At 34.5% G+C, this 18,195-nt stretch overlaps 3 protein-coding genes across 3 annotated transcripts in view; all 3 read right to left on the minus strand.

Moving 5' to 3' along the window:
- Window positions 1-5,397: 5,397 nt before the first annotated feature.
- LOC104806811 (uncharacterized protein At1g04910-like) lies at window positions 5,398-8,796 on the minus strand. The gene is made up of 10 exons (XM_010531888.2): window positions 8,293-8,796; window positions 8,096-8,186; window positions 7,777-7,844; window positions 7,574-7,662; window positions 7,261-7,458; window positions 6,966-7,170; window positions 6,684-6,851; window positions 6,362-6,529; window positions 6,064-6,254; window positions 5,398-5,833 (listed from the first exon to the last, which is right to left on the minus strand). The coding sequence occupies exons 1-10, from the start codon at window positions 8,599-8,601 to the stop codon at window positions 5,641-5,643; spliced, it is 1,680 nt and encodes a 559-aa protein (XP_010530190.1). The 5' UTR covers window positions 8,602-8,796; the 3' UTR covers window positions 5,398-5,640.
- Window positions 8,797-12,106: 3,310 nt separating this feature from the next.
- LOC104806813 (selenoprotein K-like) lies at window positions 12,107-14,579 on the minus strand. The gene is made up of 4 exons (XM_010531889.2): window positions 14,410-14,579; window positions 12,910-13,013; window positions 12,621-12,789; window positions 12,107-12,319 (listed from the first exon to the last, which is right to left on the minus strand). Exons 1-4 carry the CDS (start codon window positions 14,531-14,533, stop codon window positions 12,285-12,287), a joined length of 432 nt encoding a protein of 143 aa, XP_010530191.1. The 5' UTR covers window positions 14,534-14,579; the 3' UTR covers window positions 12,107-12,284.
- A 395-nt stretch (window positions 14,580-14,974) lies between these two features.
- The window catches only part of LOC104806814 (prolyl-tRNA synthetase associated domain-containing protein 1), a 4,459-nt gene continuing 1,238 nt past the window's right edge, over window positions 14,975-18,195 (minus strand). The window contains exons 2-12 of the mRNA XM_010531890.1: window positions 18,030-18,089; window positions 17,868-17,921; window positions 17,703-17,763; window positions 17,487-17,563; window positions 17,189-17,238; window positions 17,011-17,093; window positions 16,626-16,696; window positions 16,375-16,531; window positions 15,493-15,620; window positions 15,311-15,409; window positions 14,975-15,232 (exon numbers count right to left, since the gene is read on the minus strand). Of these exons, the coding sequence (XP_010530192.1) occupies window positions 15,161-15,232; window positions 15,311-15,409; window positions 15,493-15,620; window positions 16,375-16,531; window positions 16,626-16,696; window positions 17,011-17,093; window positions 17,189-17,238; window positions 17,487-17,563; window positions 17,703-17,763; window positions 17,868-17,921; window positions 18,030-18,089 (912 nt within the window). The 3' untranslated portion in view covers window positions 14,975-15,160. The remainder of the gene's footprint in view (window positions 15,233-15,310; window positions 15,410-15,492; window positions 15,621-16,374; window positions 16,532-16,625; window positions 16,697-17,010; window positions 17,094-17,188; window positions 17,239-17,486; window positions 17,564-17,702; window positions 17,764-17,867; window positions 17,922-18,029; window positions 18,090-18,195) is intronic.

Here is an 18,195-nt window from a genome sequence, read left to right on the forward strand (position 1 = left end):
GTAGAATTTTCCCATAAATGTGTATATATATGTATGCACAGCTTCGCAATTGTTTGATCGCTACATGGACGACACGTGGCAGTTAATTGCGGTGCCTGCCTCCTCTTTCCTGCCATAGCGACACCGACCAAATGTGTATTTTCCAAGCTTTTTTTTTTCGTCATCTCATTTTATAGTCTTTATTTAACTGCCGATGTGAATTTATTGTAATCTTATTCTGATAGATAATTCGTCGACGAATTTAATTCATGAAAACTCTTGTTGGTTAATGCAGCAAAACGGGTCCAACCAAAACATCAAGAGCCAAAAATAAAACGCCATATATATATATATACACACGATAAAATTCTAAAACGGAAACTTTTAGAGTTTTTGGATTTAAAAAACCAAAAAATAACCAGTTTTATAAAGTTGGGTTTTCTAAAAATTTGAAAAATACTTTGATGAAAAAATCAACTCAAAAAATTAAACAACTCACTTTTTTTTTTAATTTGAAATACTAAAAATCAAAATCCAAAATCCAAAAATCAAAAACTAAAAATTATATAAAAAAAATCTAAAAACTCAAAAGTGTTGAATGGGAAGAGATTTCGGAGTTTTTGGATTTAAAAAACTGAAAAAACCGTTAATCAAGTTTTTTAAATTTTGGTTTTCCTAAAAACCCAAAAATTTATTTTATGGAAAAAAATCAACTAAAAACCAAAAACCACAATTTTTTAGATTTATAAATTTATAAAATCTAAAAGCCAAAAATAAAAACTGCTACTGTACATAGTCTTAATCGATGATATAATGAAATAACTGTGGTAATAATTTTAGTAGGAATAATAACTAAAGGCATCATATATATGACAAGAATATAAGATTAGGAAAAGGAACAGAATGTTATAATTGACCAAACTATTTGATTTACCAAATCAAATCACTTTGACAGCTCATGATTATGATTATGAACCTTTGATTGCATAAGAAATAACCATAATCACAAAACATGGACCACCATATGATTTTTTTTTTCTTGCTTACTTTAAAATTCCCCTATACTCTAACTACATGAAGTACAAATCTAAACAATTACTTGAAATTATCAAAAAGGGTTAGCTTTGGGGAATTCAATTGCAAATTCTTTATAGTGAAATAGTGTTATCTTTAAGATACCGTAATTTTATTTGTTTCTAAAATAAATTATAACTATTTATTAAAATTTAGGGGTGTCAAATTAGTCCATTTGGTTCGACTCGCTTCACCTCGTCAGACTTATTTTTTAATAATTTTTTTTACTCAACTCAACTCGCCAATTTCACGAGCTGTGTCATCGAGCAAAAGACATTTATAATATTTTTAATTATATTATAAAAATATTCAAATAAAATGATATATTAATATAAATTTAAATATTAAAATATCAAACTTAGTATATAAAAGAAAAAACATATACATAATCAATAAAATTAAATTAAGTATTAATTTTCTATAAATAGAAATATAAATAAAAATATATAATTTAAAAAAATATGAATTAGTTCGACAAACCACGAGGTGGCGAGCTGGCTCGTCTAAGTCGTAAAAATACTGACTCGTTAGACTCATCTGTAAATGATTATTTTCGATATTTTGATATGAAAAGAAAGATAATTTTTCAATTAGAAAAGAAATAAATTTGCTTAACGGATTTGGTGATATTTTATAAATATATATCTATGTTTGCCAATAAACGTTGATTTGGATAAAAAAAACCTATGGAAAAATCAATCATATATATATATATATACACTTTATTATAAATTATGCCATGATCAAACCAGAAGAGACTATGTAAAAAAAAGAATTAATTAAGTAATGTATTTACCCGATCGAAAAAGATTAAGTAAATAAAACAATGATCTGTAATGATAGTAGGAATCTTTGGATTAACAAAGACCAATCATTACAAGATATCGTATCTACAATTTGGTTTATAACTTGCGAAATAAAAGTGATGGAAAACAGACAAAAACATCGGGGGAGGGAGATAATAAAATCAAACCAAACACACCAAGTGTTTCTTGAAATTGACATATATATATATATATATATATTATAATCAATCTTAATCATATTTGTCTTTTCTTTTTTCTTTCTCTCTAATATGTGGGTGTGAGACTGTGAGTGGTGATCACATGGGTTTGCTTGACCATGAGAACGAGATCTCGATGACTTTTGTGGCCATTGCTCTCTATATGCTCATTGAAAATAATGGCACGTCCAATTTTCATGTTCGAAAGCGGGAGATGTCATTAGGGTGACCATGATGTAAAATCGCTTTGAATCTAATGCCATATAATTATATAAAGCTGAAAATTTATTTAGAAGATGAATATTTTCATCATTGAAATAGAACGCAGTTACAATTAAACCGGATTTAAAATGAAAAAAAATGAGTGGATATAGTTTTTTAAAGCTGAAAATTTATTTAGAAAATGAATATTGTCATCATTAAAATAGAATCAAACCGGATTTAAAAGAAGAAAAAAAAATGATGAATATAGTTTTTTTAAAACTGAAAAATCAAAAACAAAAAACAATCTGTTAGAATATTTTCTAAATATTCGCAATTAATATGATTCAATATTAGATTTAAATCATGGATTTTGTAACGGTAGCTATTGATGAGGTATAAATGTGGTCATTTATGAAATCTGCCTAAATCGTAATTTCGGTAAAGGTTTAGGAGCTAATATGCAGATACCAAAAAGTAATTTCCTATAACTTGATGGGCGTTTTAGAAAATATCAGATAGTTAATTCTATAAATGGTAGTGGTCCCTGGATCATACGTACAGTGGAAAACCACAAAATATTCTTACACTCTTCCCATTTGTCTGTAAGTCTGAAAGTGCGTAAAGATCCAGAAGACTACAACCGGGTTTCGTTTGTGTCAACATGATGACAGATTCAGGTACGTATTTTATCGTTCCTATTTGTTTGTTCTTGATAAAGCATGTCGTTTGATCTTTGTGACGTCAATTTCCGCATAAAGTTCTGTAAATTTATTACACAATCTACTAAAATTAAACCCTAACAAAAATTCAAAATATCCATCCCTATAAGTGACAATAGCAAATCTCACAGCTAGAAAGTAGAAACTGATGGAGAAGGATCTAATGTTTTAAGTATTATTATTATTATTATTATTATTAGTGTTATTATTATTATTAGTGTTAGTTGTTGGTGATGACACTGTTGCATGAAAACCCCACCATTTTGTTCAAAAGCTACGTTCAAACACACAGACCCTCTTTTTGTTTGTGTTATGGGAATGTGAAATGTTTTTTATTAATTAAATTGGAATTGTACTCCATAAATTATTTAAATTAAAGGATGGGATTGTTTCACTTTGAAGAAAAGAACATTAATTGTTTGTAACGCACGCGGGTCTTGACCATTACTCTTTTTAGCAGTAAAGCGGTATTTATTTGAACCACGAGTTGTTATTATATGCAGGTCTTAATTATTAATTGAGAAAAGGAGGATTATTATATGTAATATGTAAATAGGAAAAATAATAAAATAATATGTAAATCATCAATAATACATAAGACTCAATTAATCGTGTAATAACGACCTGTGGGAATTTGTGAGATATTGAGACATTATTGTATTAACATGTTAAGTTAATAATTCGTGTATTTTTACAGCATATTTCATAAAAGTATTTTTTTAAAGGATTTCCCTAATCTAAATTATCAATGATGACACATTTTCGTTTAAGGATTAAAAAATATTTATTGTTGACCACCTCATCAAGAATTTGATGATGATGGTGATGAAAAAGGAATTAATTCACGAATCTTTTTCCGGTTTCCAAATCCGGCGAGCTCAAAGAAAAATGAAAATCGTATATTAATACACGAATTTATAAAAAAAATACAAGAATTTTAAATTTTTTAAATAAATATATAAATTTAACTCATATATATATATATATATATATATATATATATATAAGTATATATATATATATATGTGTATTCATGTGTATATATAGATGTATATGTGTGGGTAATAATGTACGATTCCCTCGACCCTCTGGCAAGTTCTCGACCAGAGACAGTGGGTCCCACAATAGGAACATCGAGGTGACAATCAGTGCCATGTCATCAGCTTACGTCAGATACTTTGTCGGGATCTCGCCGCCGTACGTCATTCCAAACGATTGTGTTGACCCACGTGGTAAATCAATCACCTCGCTGCTTTTCATTCGTTAGCTAGAGAGCCTATTACCATCTTGGATTTTCTTTATAATATCTCTAATTACATCCAATTATTAAATTTGAAAATTACATATCGCCCATTATCCATAGGCCCCACACACAATATTAAATAAACAGTTAAATTATTTTTATATTTCCCACTTTCGAATAATCCAATCTCATTTAATGCCTTATATATATAGGTTAGGTTTTTCAAACTTTTTTGCCACTGCCTAAAAAATCCATATATATATATGTATTTGTATATGTGTATATATATATATGTATATGTGAATATGTACATATATTATATATATATATATTAGTGCATTTATATATATATGTACATGCGTATCTATATATATATATATATTAGTGTATATATATGTATATGTGTATTTATATATGTATGTGTTTATGTGTATATATGTGTACTTATATATGTATGAGTTTGTCTTTTGTCTTTTTTTAAAACTTCATCTATATATGTGTGTGTATATATATATATATACAAAATCTTCTGAAATTTATTTTGGTTCCACCATACGAATTTTTCATTTCTATTCAGTTCAGTTTTGGGTTAAATCTTTTGAAATTTACAACATTTTCAAGTCATTGCTAACCACCCATTTTCCAAGTAAATGTAGATCTACACCTATTTATCCTTCATACTCATTCCTATACTTTATATTTTTCTAAACGGAATATCTATCGTTCTACGTTTTACATGTTTAAACTACTTTAATCTTTCATACTACCCTAGTTTCTCTCTAAAACTTTTATTTCATATTCTATCCATCCTTACCACATCCATCACAACATTTCAATCTCGACCACATTCATTTTGAATATGTATTATCTTTCCGCCGTCAACATTCACTATCATACATCAATACGAGTTTTATAACGATACAATCAAATTTTTCTTTCAACCATACGGAGACCTTAAGATCTCAAAAAACCCCATGATTTATATTCATTTCATCCATCTATTAGTACCATCATGGTACATTATATTTGATTTTTAATTTTTTTTTTTAGTTTTAAAAAAATTTTGAATTTTATATTTCAATTAGTGACATGGCATATTTGGGCGATGACATAAATTTTCGACAAGCCATGTTAGCATCAATAATCCGAAACTGCTGTCGGATTAGTGGATGGAATATAGGAATCTGAGAGAATTTTGCAAATTCATTTAACTTTCTGTACATTTGAAAATCGATGGAAGCACAAGAATTAGAGAAAAAGTCGAACCGGACTTTGTGATGGTTCAACTTCAATCCCCTAAAAGCTCTCCTTGCACTTCTTGTCCACACCAAAACCCCCCTGTGCCTGTTTGGTTTGGGTTGAAATTTTTGGTCCAAGGGTCAAAAGAACGCGGTGAAAGACCGCATTTTCATCACGGGCTAATCAGGGGTGGGAGGAGAAGCTCCTGAAGTCGAAGAGTTGGGAGATAATTGAAAGATACACTCGCATTCTGGCAAAGGGAATGCGTAAACAGAGGTTTTTCGGTTGATCTTCTTGATTCTCGGTACCATCACGCCCTTTCTGTCGCTCTCCCCGAGCATCAGATCCATCTCCTTCTTGAAAACCTCCCATCTGTTCCATATCAGAGGAAAAAACGTCAACTTTTGGCTTTGAAGAACTAGAGAACACACCTAATAAGCTTTACAGTAACTGGTTCAGTTCAAAACTACAAGAGGCTTTGCAGTTGCGTGGCTCACTCTGCAAGCTCTTTCCTAGAAACAGACAAAGTTCGGTTCTTGTCTGCATTTAAGGTCACAAATGTTGATGTTAATCCATTGGAATGGGAAAAGAGGTAACAGTACCTCATGTCACCGTGATGAAGAAGCTGAACGAGCTTGGGTTTGTCGGGAATGATCGTTTTTGAATGCCCGCCGAAGAGAAATCTTCTATGGCCCATCAGAAAATGGGGAAAGTTTCCACCTTGAGTAGTCACAAACACTTCACTGAACAAGCTCACCATGTAGTCCACAGCAGCCATTCTTGAAGAGTACCCCTAATGGCAGCAACCGAAAGAAAAGGGCCACACCTCAAACCCGAGTAACAAGTTAACATTTACGTAACTGATTAGTCTTTTTTCTTATAACCGTTCCGGGGTAATACCACGAACGAGGCAAGCTCCTCGGGTGTTGCAAGAGACCCTTTTGTGTAGAGACGGGGAAACATTTCTCGGAGAGGAGCCAAATGTTTCTCAGCTTGGTAGATTTTTCCCGAGGCTAAGTATATCGAAGTGTTGTTATCAAATCCCATACCACGAAGCATCATACCGACCTGTAGTGACAAGAAAACACCAATGGAAAGACAGCTCATTACGATATGGAACCAGAAAACACACCTAAATCACTGAACTTTTGATGGTTTTTCAAGGAAAAGTCCCCATCTTTATATCCGTATAGCAAACCCGATAAAAGGGCAATGAGTTTACCTCCAAGGGGGTAAGGGGGCATTTCCCTTCAATCCGGTTCAGGTCAGGCCTAATGACACGACCTCTTCGTTTGAACTTCCCCTTCCAAGCCTTCTGTCTGATCAAATTCATTTCTGATTTCTCAGCTTCCCCGCCATCGTAGAGACAGCAAGAAAAAGCTACCATGTCCTAAAAATCACAGTTCAAAATTGTGTTCAGCTGATACATTCTTCACTACCTGTAAATGTAAATGGACAGCACTTCAGGCCTTCAGGGGTAAGAATTTATAGAAAGAAGTGCTACCTCCTCGAAACGGAGGTGAACCGAGACATACTTTCCACCAGTGTCTGAGCTTTTCTCGATCATTCGATCAACTAACTTCTCGGCTAGTGTCGATATAGGCACAGAGAATTTTAAGGCTTTATAATTAGCTATGCACCTAAGAAGCTGGATATATGGGGGGACGCTCATCGCCAATCTATTAGCAAATGGGGAAATCCGTATAACCCTATATCGAAAATACGATAATACCCGGTTATACATTCTGAAAGTTGTGAAAAGAATCGTCGTGTAAAACTTCGTCTTTACGTGAACATACCCGTGGTCCTTCAAAACCGGATAAACTTCCCTCATGTAGTGATTAGCAGAAGCCCAAGCTTCAACACTGAGGTTCGGAATACTCGTAAAGTTATAACTACAACGAGCCATAATCTCATCCGGAAGCTCTCTCACAACTTTAACGTAACCTTCAAGGGTCCTTACGAAATGATCTTCATCATAAATATCTCCAAAAGTGCTGCCGCAGGAACATGTATTTTTTTTCAGTCCAGATGCCAAAGGGCATGGCCAAAAGGAATGCAGAAAACGGGAAAAACGGGCCACGGAGCATCGGTATTTCTCTGCATTCTTACCTCGAATCCTTCCAAATGGTGTGGAATTCAAACCGAGGGATGACTAAGACTGCATTTAGAAGCCCAGCAACAGCCACAGCATTGCAAATCTACAACATTGTATGAAACAAGACAACATATTGCGACAATGTTGCAGTTTATAGTCACGGGTAAGAATTTCGACAATCTAAAGAAGAGAATGGTACGAGTCGAGAAAGCCGTACCGCAGAACGCTGTTGGTTAAGGCCACCATTTGCTGCAACGATCAGGTAGCCATTAGGACCATATGGCTCTGTAATTTCATCAAACACATTGGTTCAAAGGCTTTGTTCAATGACTTAGAAGTTAGAATTACAAACCTTAATTGATCTCTCACGAATTTTCTTGTTGTTTCTGTTCGAAACAAACATTAAAACCCGAGACTGAATCCAAAGAGCTACAAAACTCAGTGGTCCAGAATCAGAGCTCGAAACAAGACAGAAACTTGATCTGATATATATTCAAAGGAATATTTCAGAAAATTCATAAAATGATTCTCTCTACCTCTGCTCAGACCAAGATGTGATGAAGCTGTCGAATTCGGACAAGGTTTCGGCATTTTTGGCCTTCTTTTGTATTTCCACACAGAAGACAACTACCCAGGAAAAAGAAAACAAAAAACAGAACAATCTTAAGACGAAATCAAAAGGAGAAAAAAAAATGAGAGAGAAACATGATCTTGCAGAGAACAGAAGAAGAACCTCAATCGCGGTAGAATTGTCGGCAAAAATGTCGTCTCTGAGCTTCTGGAAAATAATGGGGCTTCGATAAACCGACCCCGGAACAGGAGCCCACCCGACAAGACCCGAGAAGGGTCCGACACACATGAGAAGCCCAGAGGCGTACATCATCGGAAGGAGGAGCAGGTACCGGAGGTTTCGCCGGATAGCGAGACGGCGGGTGACGCGGCGGCGTGGCGACAAAGGAGGGCTCGGGGACTCGCTCCGACATCCATTGTCGCTTCCTCCGCCGCCATTGCCGTTCTGCTGGTGATGAGTTTTGCTCTTCATCAGTTCAAATCTCCCCAAAAAGAAAACAAATCTTCGAGTTTTCTTCTCGAGAGCGAGGATGGAAGACGGGGTTTTAGTTGATGCTCTTGCAAAAGGGTAATAATGTATTACAATGATTTCATAGATGCTTTTCTTCGACCTTGAGAAAGATGGATCCGTAGAAAATCTGAGTTACTTCACTAAACTCTCTCTCTCTCTGACATTTAGAGAACGATCTGAAGCAGACAGAGTCACAGCGAGTTTCTTAAAGCGATGAAACATGATTAATTACACTAAAATAATATGGTTAATTTAATTAAATATTTTATTTCAATATTCCCACGATTTATAACAAAATTAACCAAAAATTCGGTATGTAAAACGAGCCCAACTTGCGGGCTCGTTTGTGAGTCAATCCATATTTTTTCGAGTTGGACTCAAGTATTTTGAGTCCATAAAAAATAGACCATACGAGTCAGTTCGTCATAAGCCGAACTTTGTCACGATCTGGTCTGGTTCGCGTGCAGAACAAATATATATTTTTTTAAAATTTTAATATTTTTTATATATACAAATTTTATTTTTATTATATATTTTGTTTATTTTGTTTAAAATTTTAATTTTTTTATTATATTTTAGATATTTTAAAAATATTATATATTAAAATTATTTTTAAATATTTTTTAGTATTAAATTTTTTTTAAAAAATTCATATATTTGGCTCGCGGGCCGATTCGTTTAGTTCGCGAGTTAAGACGATCTGCTCGCTAAAAAACGGATTGAACTGGGCTAGACTAAAAATTTTCCAGATCGGAATGATCCGGACTGGAATCAGTCGGACCGGTTTTACACCCCTACCAAAAATATTTGCTGACGGTCAGAGGCGGATCCACTTGAGAATGAGTGGGGGCACTGGCCCCCACTAATTTTTATTTTTTTAAAAATTATTTATAGAATTTAAGAAAAATTCTAAAAAAACACCCTTAATGCCCCCACTTAAATTTTGTTTGGACCCCACCGTTTTTCATTTTAAATGTATTTTACGAGATTTAACAAATCAAATCTTATGTCCCATATTTTTTTCCTTTTTTTTCTTGTTTTCCATTTTTTAAGTTGTTATTTTTATCTTTGATCAAACAAAAAATCATTATCAATTGAATAATAATCAAACTAAAACTATAAATAAAAAAATTTAAACATATTTAAAAATTATGATTGTTATTTTAAACAATTTTTTTATTTGATTTTATGTATTTATTATATTTATCAATTTATCTATATATATATTTATATATTTATTTAATTTTTTATTTGATTTATCAGAAAAATCGATAAATTTATTTTAAAATAATTTGGTAATATTATCTTAATATTGTGGTAAAATTTTAACGAGAATACATAATTTTTTATAAATTATCTGATTTATTTTATCAAAAATATATTTAAAATAATTAGAAATTGAATTACATAAATATATTTAAAAAATAAAAAACGTAAAATTCAGTTATCCGATATAAATATTCTTTAGACGATATATTTTTATTAATTTTGTATATTATATATATTACTATTATCGTATTGCCCCCGGTGAAAAAATTTTCTGGATCCGCCACTGCTGACGGTCCGTCCACACCACATTAAAAGGATATCATGAGACTCTGACTCGTGGCGAAAAGCTCTAGAAAAAAAGAGATCGCCCTCTTTTTTCCTGAAATATTTATCTTTGTCCTCTTTTTCTTTTAATATGATTTTTTTTTTTGTGTCATTCCGATTATTAAAATTAATGACATTTAGACATGTAAATGTCAATGCCACAGATTCGGATTACATAAATTGTTCGATGCAATGGTTGGGAACCCAATCTTAACAACACGAAATTCGGAAAATAAAAATGTGTTTAACATTATATCAATGAGAAAAGGTGCCCAGTTTTTTTTAATATAATGAACCAACAAACAATAGGACAAAGAGAAGGGGTATTTGCTGGAGAAATTCAATAGAGTTAAAAAAAATCCGATATTTTTTAAAGGTTTTCTCTTTTTATTATTCATAATCGAATTAATTTAAATATACAACATAGTTCTTTTCTCATGAAATCTCTAGTTCCTATCACAATATGTCAAGTATTAGTGATAGACAAACTCAATAAAATAAAAAACATATTAACCTCTCTTTGTATATTCCAATAATACCCTTAAATCAACCTTGAGAATTGGCCCATTAAAAGAGGTGCATTTTAGGGTATGTGCCCTACAGCATTTTAGGGTATGTGCACTACACGACAATGCCACTAGAAGATGCTTCCCCCACTGACACAAAACACTCTTTACTGCAACGTAACTTCTTCAATTCAGTAACATTTTTTAACCTTTTAAAAAATAATGTTGATCTAGAAGGATTGAGGGATACATTTAATTCGATGAGGCTTTACAGCCTGTAACGTGGTTACGCAATTTTGACTTTGGACCATTTTTATATGCGGGTTTTTGTGAACGCTTCTCTAAGGGAGGGTTGACCTTCGGATTAAAAAAGAAATTCATTTCATATGAAAATGGCAATTTAAAATGTCAACGGGGATCTCCTGTTGCTCCTAGCATGTGGGTTTGACTTTTAAATTATTATAAGATTTATGTTTTTATCTTAAATATGATAGTTATCAATTCTAACCGTAGATTATTACTGCTAAAAGTTGGTGTCTGGTGGTTGTGGAAACACAACACGCTGTTCATACCGAAAGTTCGAATCCTAACAATCACGTATTATAAAAAAAAAAAAATCATACGTCATTATTTTATCGCCAAATGTATTATGAAAAAATGGCAGTCTCATTTACATGTTTTTGACAAAATCAACTTGTTAAGTTAACGTGACTTACGAACATATTGGGTGTGTGCATCTATATTGAATCTAATGCGAAGATTGATCCGATTTCAATCTTGAATTAAATAATATTATGACGTAAATACCCCTAAAATAGTCAACTCACCTACGCATGGTGTGGCAGGGGCAATTTCGGGATTCTGTTTCTTCTTCCCGGCGGTCAAAGGTTAGCCACTTGATTGGCCAAACGTGGGATCCCCATGAAGCGAGGAAAGTGATTCTTGTTCTTCTTTGTTTCTATTCTTAGAAGTTTTTTGTTTTTTGCTTTATGAGTCCAATTCAAATGAAGCATGGACCCCGTATGATTTTATTCAACGATTTTTTAATTATAGCCTTTAATTCAAGTTTCTAAATTATAATTTTCATTTCGTGCTTTACAATTTCCCTTCTTTTTTTTTGCATTTCAATATAAAATTAGCATTTTATAAAAACTAATCTTACAAAACCAATATCACATCTTATATGCAATGAATTCTAATGAGAAACGAAAATATACCAACGACTACATCCATATCCCTATGAAAAATAAAGCCACCAAAAAATTTAAAATTAATTTTTGATCATGTTACAAATTTAAATTTTTTTATGGGTTTAACTTTTTTGTATGCACGAGTTTCGAAGTTTTACTACTATCAAAACAACACAATAATCTAATTTGTGAATGCATTGAGATACGTTCGAGCGAGTCCTTGACAAAAACGTGAAATTACAACACGAACCGACCGATTATTTTCGTTTCCTATGCAATGTCTCAAGTTTCGAACATAAAGATTTCCCCAGTATATTCACATCTCGCACATTTCACGCAATTGACGACCGTCCGTTTAGCCGCAGCAAGAGCCACACGCCGGGAGAGAACCTGGAAAATACATGAGATCGAGCTAAAACATCGTTTTCAACGAACCAAACCGAATACGTAGTTGAATGACACCATCTCAAGTTTAAATATCGACCAAAAATCGCAGTTTTCAACCGGGTTTAATCGAACTATTTGAATACATATTAGAATGGCATCGTCTGCAGCCATCCGAGTTTAAATCTCGACCCGAACGTGAATTTGATTGAAGTTTTCAACCGAGTTTAATCGGGTTATGGGTCCAATGTTGTATAAACTTTAAGAACCAAAAAACAAATGTCCATTCAAAAAGATAGACACTTACCGTGGTCGGATCCATTGACATCCCTCAGGCCACGGACATTGTCGAGACCACCACGAGGTGGCCCACGACCGCCACCATATGGTCCTCCACCACCACCACCGGGTCCACTTCCACCATCCCACTTCTTGCTAGAGCCAGAGCCTTTTCTGTAGGCATCCGATTTTTCCATCTGAAGAATGTAGAGTCATGGCTCTGGTTAGGCCTTGAGTTATGATGGGCTTGGCTACATTTTTTTGCATACCTATGCTGTACGATGAACGGGGAGAAGGGAAGTAGAAAGAAATCTTACCGAGAACATGGTTATGAAGAAGACTTGTACAAGATTGATAACGGACCAGAAGAAATCTGTGATTGTTCGAAGTCTCCATATAGACCGCTTGGATTTAACCACGCCTGAAAAGATGTTTAAGAAGATAGTTACTGTCTAATACACAATCCATTCTGTCTCTTGAAAGTATGTCGAGCTACTTCTACTCTATTCACAAAGTTTTGGGAAAGAATTTCTCTCAAAGGCTATGATTCACAAATAACATTCAACCACAGATGATATTGTTAGAGTCCCACATCGAAAATATATGGGGACAATTGAATGTATATAAGATCATGGGCACACTCCTTAAAACAAACTAGTTTTTGGGTTGAATTCTATCTATGGGCTTTGAAATTTAGTTGGACCCATTATGGATGAATGAGTTCTATCAAATTGGTATCAGAGCTTAATTTCGATCCAGGACTTATTGGTGCCACCGTGTCATCCACATATCCGAAGATCGGTTGGCTCTGATACCAATTTGATAGAACCCATCCATCTATAATGGACCCAACTAAGTCTCAAACTCTATTGTTAGAACTAACCCAAAAGCTAGTTTGTTTTGTTGGGAAGGGTGTCCATGGTCTTATATATACTTAGTTATCCCAAAATATTTCGGATGTGGGACTCTAACAAATATCTCTTTTCGTCTGTTTCCATTAAACATCTCAGGATAACAACTACTCAGTCAAGAACTGCAAACCCACATATGTTCTTTCGGAAAACAAACTTCAAACATCGTAATGAACTCGGCATTTCACCTAACAATTACTCTTACACACAAGTTGCTCATCCCATTTCGTTCTTTCAGCAGGGCTGCTTAACTGATGTAATGGCCTCACATTCACCAGTAGATGTTTCGCATTTCTATAAACTTGCACAGAAGGAATAATACAAGAACAAAAGGGATTGTCGAGCTCGAGACCTAGATAGATATCAGCTTAATTGGAGAACCAGACAGCAAAAGGACAAACAAGTCGAATATTAACCTGCAAGCACTTAAATGCCAAACTGAAGCATTCATGTCAGAACCTCTCAGCAAATTAAAAGATGTTCTTATTGCGTTCCAGGCATTCGAAATCCAAACAGAAACCGTAATTCCATGTCTTCTCTCGAACATGACATTCAATACAACTGTCACAAATTCTGAATCCCCAATCCCTAACAAGACGAATCTAATTCATCTTCATAACCCCGGCCGGCATCCAAAGATATCGAAAGTAAACTCCAACGAGTACGTAGAATCATCATGCGTGCGCGACATAACAATCCACCACCTATCGCGTATTTCTCTACTTCATGAAACAATCTAATAAGACGAAATAACGCCCGACTACATATACAGAATATAGCGGAACATGATGATCCCGGATTAGGTTACATGATTAACCACGAACAATCAGGTCTGAAAACCCTAGTAATTTGCAAAAAATTCATCTCAAACTCGATAGATAGTGAGAGATTTTAGGTTTTCCATACCTCCTTCGACATAAGCCATTGACGCTCTTTCCTGCAGCGATCCTAATCGAAGCAACTGGATCTTTATCTTTCCGGTTTGAAATTCCACGGCGTGGTTTTGATATTGTGATTGTCCACGTGTCATATGCTGATTGGATGGCTGACAAGGCCGTTCATTCCAATCCCCTTCCTTGCCAATCGTCAGAGGATTCAAGAGCATAATAATTTTAAAATTTTAAATCTATGAAAGTCATGAAAATGAATGAACCCGTTACAACTTGCTTGATTTTAACAATTAAGTGATGAATAATTAATAATTATATATTTGATAACACAGCAAAACTCTGACACGACAAACATTATTCAACAAGATCAAATATTAACAAGCCTATTATGTATACTATAGAAACTTTCAAACAAATTGGTCTTGTAGATGTTCAAATATTAACAACGTACAAGTAACATTTTATACAAAAAAAAAATTACATCATTTAAAATTATATCAAGATTTCTATATTTATACAAGTTTCATCCCTTGTTATAATTTCATTCTTTTTTTTGTTTTAAAAAAAAAATCCGACAATGATTGATACCTCTTAGACATTCAAATTGTATTATAGATCGTTTTTAAAAATATAATAATTAGAATCATGGACTATTACAAATTTCCAGTCTAACTCAAATGTTGGGAACAAAAGGAAAGAAAAATCCAACCAAGTAAAGTAACCGGTCCACTTTCCTGGTACTCTCCGGTTAACCACGCAAACCGAACCTACAGTCGCTTCGGCTGGTGACGAGTACCGGCGTGAAAACCTTCCGTGTAGGCCGTATTCTTGTACATAATCTGCAATAACCCGAAACCGCTATAAAACAGTTAACGGACAATGATATCAAATTTCCCGGTTAACATACACACACTCACGGCGAGGTGGGTGAGATCTGGAGCAAGGCGTTTTCTGAGAGCGTCTGCCAAAACGGTCCCAAGCTTGTCACCGTGCTGCATGACACCATCTTCCTTAATCTGTAACAATTTGATACCGGTTAAGAATAAACCGAGTTGATCAGAGATTGCTTTAGGACGGTTAACTAGAGAGGATTTCTTACTTCGGACAACAATAGAGCTGATGTCTTGTCCAAAATCTCCTCCACGAAATTCTCGGGGTTCTTGAATGGTAGAGGGGCTGAATTTTCCATAACGCTCTTCACGTTACCAGATAGTTTGCTCGGTTTGGCTGCATTGATGGAGGAAACCGGGTTATAGAAGAAAACAAATCAGGTTTCTCATTTACAATGAGAGTGATTATGCCAAGAACAGGGGAAATGGTATCAACTATATCACCCTAACTAGTGTGGGTGTCACGGATCGAGTACCCGAGATTTTTGGGTTTCTTGAACCCGAAATCAAATGTCTTGGGTTTCACAAGATATTACCTGATCTCAGATCCATTTTGGTCAGATACCCCCAACCTTTAGATACCGAGATAACTTTCGAGGTACCTGATTTTTTATTTTCAAAATGCGTATCATATATTAGGGGTTGGCTCGGGCCGGGTAACCAAAATTTTCGGGTTACCCAAACTCAGAACCCAATCTTTCGAGAGATTTGCATTTAGAAACATATGTTGTTTATTTAAACCTCCAGATAAAAAGGTAATTTTTACTCTTCATTCGGGTATATGCAGATAATACCCGTCTTGGATCCAATTATCCGAATCCAAATACGAATGTCGGGTTTTCCTCATAACCAAAACCGATCTCATCTTATATAACTGTTGGATACCCGAAATACGGAACTTTTTCCCAACCCTACTAACTAGATACAATACAACCACTAGGTCCATTACTTTTTCAACCAAGTCGGATACCAACTTCCTTGTATGACCATTCCAAGGAAATGGAGTCTATAGAAGATTTGCAACTTGAGTTGAGATATCATTTGGATGATATTAATGCCATAAAAAGAACCCAAATCTTATTGGTACATACCTGGAGCAGGGACGGGCTTCTTCTCTTTTGGCAAATTATTTGCAGGAGAGCACTGACCGGATGGTGTCTTACTTGGAAGTTCGGGATGAACAATTGACCCAGAGGGAACATGAGCGGCTAGATCGGGAGGCTGATCTTTACCAACAGGCGGGTTATCCTGAAAAAAAAAACAAATATTACACTTCATGAAGTTGCTCAACGTAGTTGTAGAACAAAACAAAGGCTTTGAAGCTAAGGTTTAGAGCGTTTGCCTCAAGGTCAACGTAAACAGGTTCTCTCCCTAATGACTTGAGAAACTTGTCGAGACCTGAAGTGTTGAGTGCTGGAAATCACAGTAAAACTGAATGTGTAAGGTAAAACTTGAAGGAAAATTCTAGAGAAAGAAAGAATTTATCGATACACTGATCGATTTGGATGCAATCTGAAAGACACAAAGCAAACCCTTTTCTTAATGGGTTGAATGAGTAACGTCAGATCAATTCGTCAACAAAACCGGTAGGTTTTTAGATATGGGTTTTGCACTTTTGCTCTATTTTAATTTGAACCGAACTAAACTATTACACCGCATGGACAACACTGCATCTTGAAGGTTTAAGAACCGATAAAAAAAAAACTTTGAAAAGACTTTCCACTTACAAATTGACACTTCATTCGACAGCGGGTGGAAGATGCAGCGTGCTTGGTTCTTGAATTTTTGGTCTAACAAGAGTGAAACATCTCTTTAACCAAGAAAATCAGAAAGAGATTACCAGTTAATATACACCATCGATAGACATGTTTCAAGGCTGAAAAAAGATCAGTACGTGGAAAATACCTTGCTGATTCATTTACAACTGCAAACGGGGTAACACATCCAAGCGATACCTTGAATTGGCAGACATAAAAAGTGTTAACTTAAAACATGATAGTCATTCAATCGAATCAACATGAAGAAACAACTTTACCAACAGCAACAGAACTTTTGTTGTTCAGTTGGGGAGGTTTATTGAATCACTGGAAATTTCACCAACAGATGAAATGCACTATCACGAGATAATAAGTTCTAGACTTCTAGCATGGCAACATGTTACGTAGTAAAAGATCTAAATTTTTGAATAAACACATACACACACCTGCAATATCTCCCCAAGTGCATCTTCAGGAGCCATTCTTATTCCTCCTTTTCCCAGACCGAGTCTCTGAGATAAAACTGCTTGGATGAGAAGTCACATGGAACAGAACTCATTAATATGCAAACACTTCTAGATTTACCAATCTGCTGAGTCACTGACTTCAATTTCACGAAATTGTGGCCACCATCAAGCAAGGAAAAGTAGAAACCAGCCTACCTTTCATGTCTACTTTCGTATCAACCATAGCAGAAACGATGTAAAACCGATTTTTCTTGTCCTGCAAAGGAGAAACGGAAGGAATGTGAAGGTGTAAGATTGTTTAAAATGGTTTTATTAAGAATCCAGAGCAATTGTATTATGCTCTTAACGATTTCAATGTACCTTCAAGAAAAGGTTTTTACTGAGTGAGCCATCAGTACTGCTAACATACTTTGCCTGAAGATTCAGCGAATAAAAAAATGAGAATCCAATGCACGGGAAACTCATGGGTTTTCATGATACACTCCGACAGTAGATGATGAACACATTTATTGGTAGTTTCACCTGTGCTTCAACAGTTAGAACAGCTGGATGTTCATACTGGAAATAATCAACTTGAAGTTCCTGAAAGATCAGAAGAGTATTAGACAGATAAACATATCATAAGAAATATTTTAACACAATGTTAAAAGATCTCGAAAATTGCAGCATCAATTAGTAACCTGCTGAA

Source organism: Tarenaya hassleriana, unplaced genomic scaffold, assembly GCF_000463585.1.
Source record: "Tarenaya hassleriana unplaced genomic scaffold, ASM46358v1 Cleome12, whole genome shotgun sequence".
Classification (NCBI taxonomy): Eukaryota; Viridiplantae; Streptophyta; class Magnoliopsida; order Brassicales; family Cleomaceae; genus Tarenaya; species Tarenaya hassleriana.

Bases quoted from the DNA above. Each gene is read 5' to 3' on its own strand.
- LOC104806811 (XM_010531888.2), bottom strand. From the start codon at position 8,601: ATGAAGAGCAAAACTCATCACCAGCAGAACGGCAATGGCGGCGGAGGA. The intron at 7,171-7,260 runs GTATGTTCACGT...TTTTCGATATAG, and splicing joins CCGGTTTTGAAGGACCACGG to GGTTATACGGATTTCCCCAT. The intron at 6,852-6,965 runs GTAGCACTTCTT...TGTGATTTTTAG, and splicing joins TTCACCTCCGTTTCGAGGAG to GACATGGTAGCTTTTTCTTG.
- LOC104806813 (XM_010531889.2), bottom strand. From the start codon at position 14,533: ATGACACGTGGACAATCACAATATCAAAACCACGCCGTGGAATTTCAA. The intron at 13,014-14,409 runs GTATGGAAAACC...ACATCTTTTCAG, and splicing joins AATGGCTTATGTCGAAGGAG to GCGTGGTTAAATCCAAGCGG. The intron at 12,790-12,909 runs GTAAGATTTCTT...TACATTCTTCAG, and splicing joins TCTTCATAACCATGTTCTCG to ATGGAAAAATCGGATGCCTA.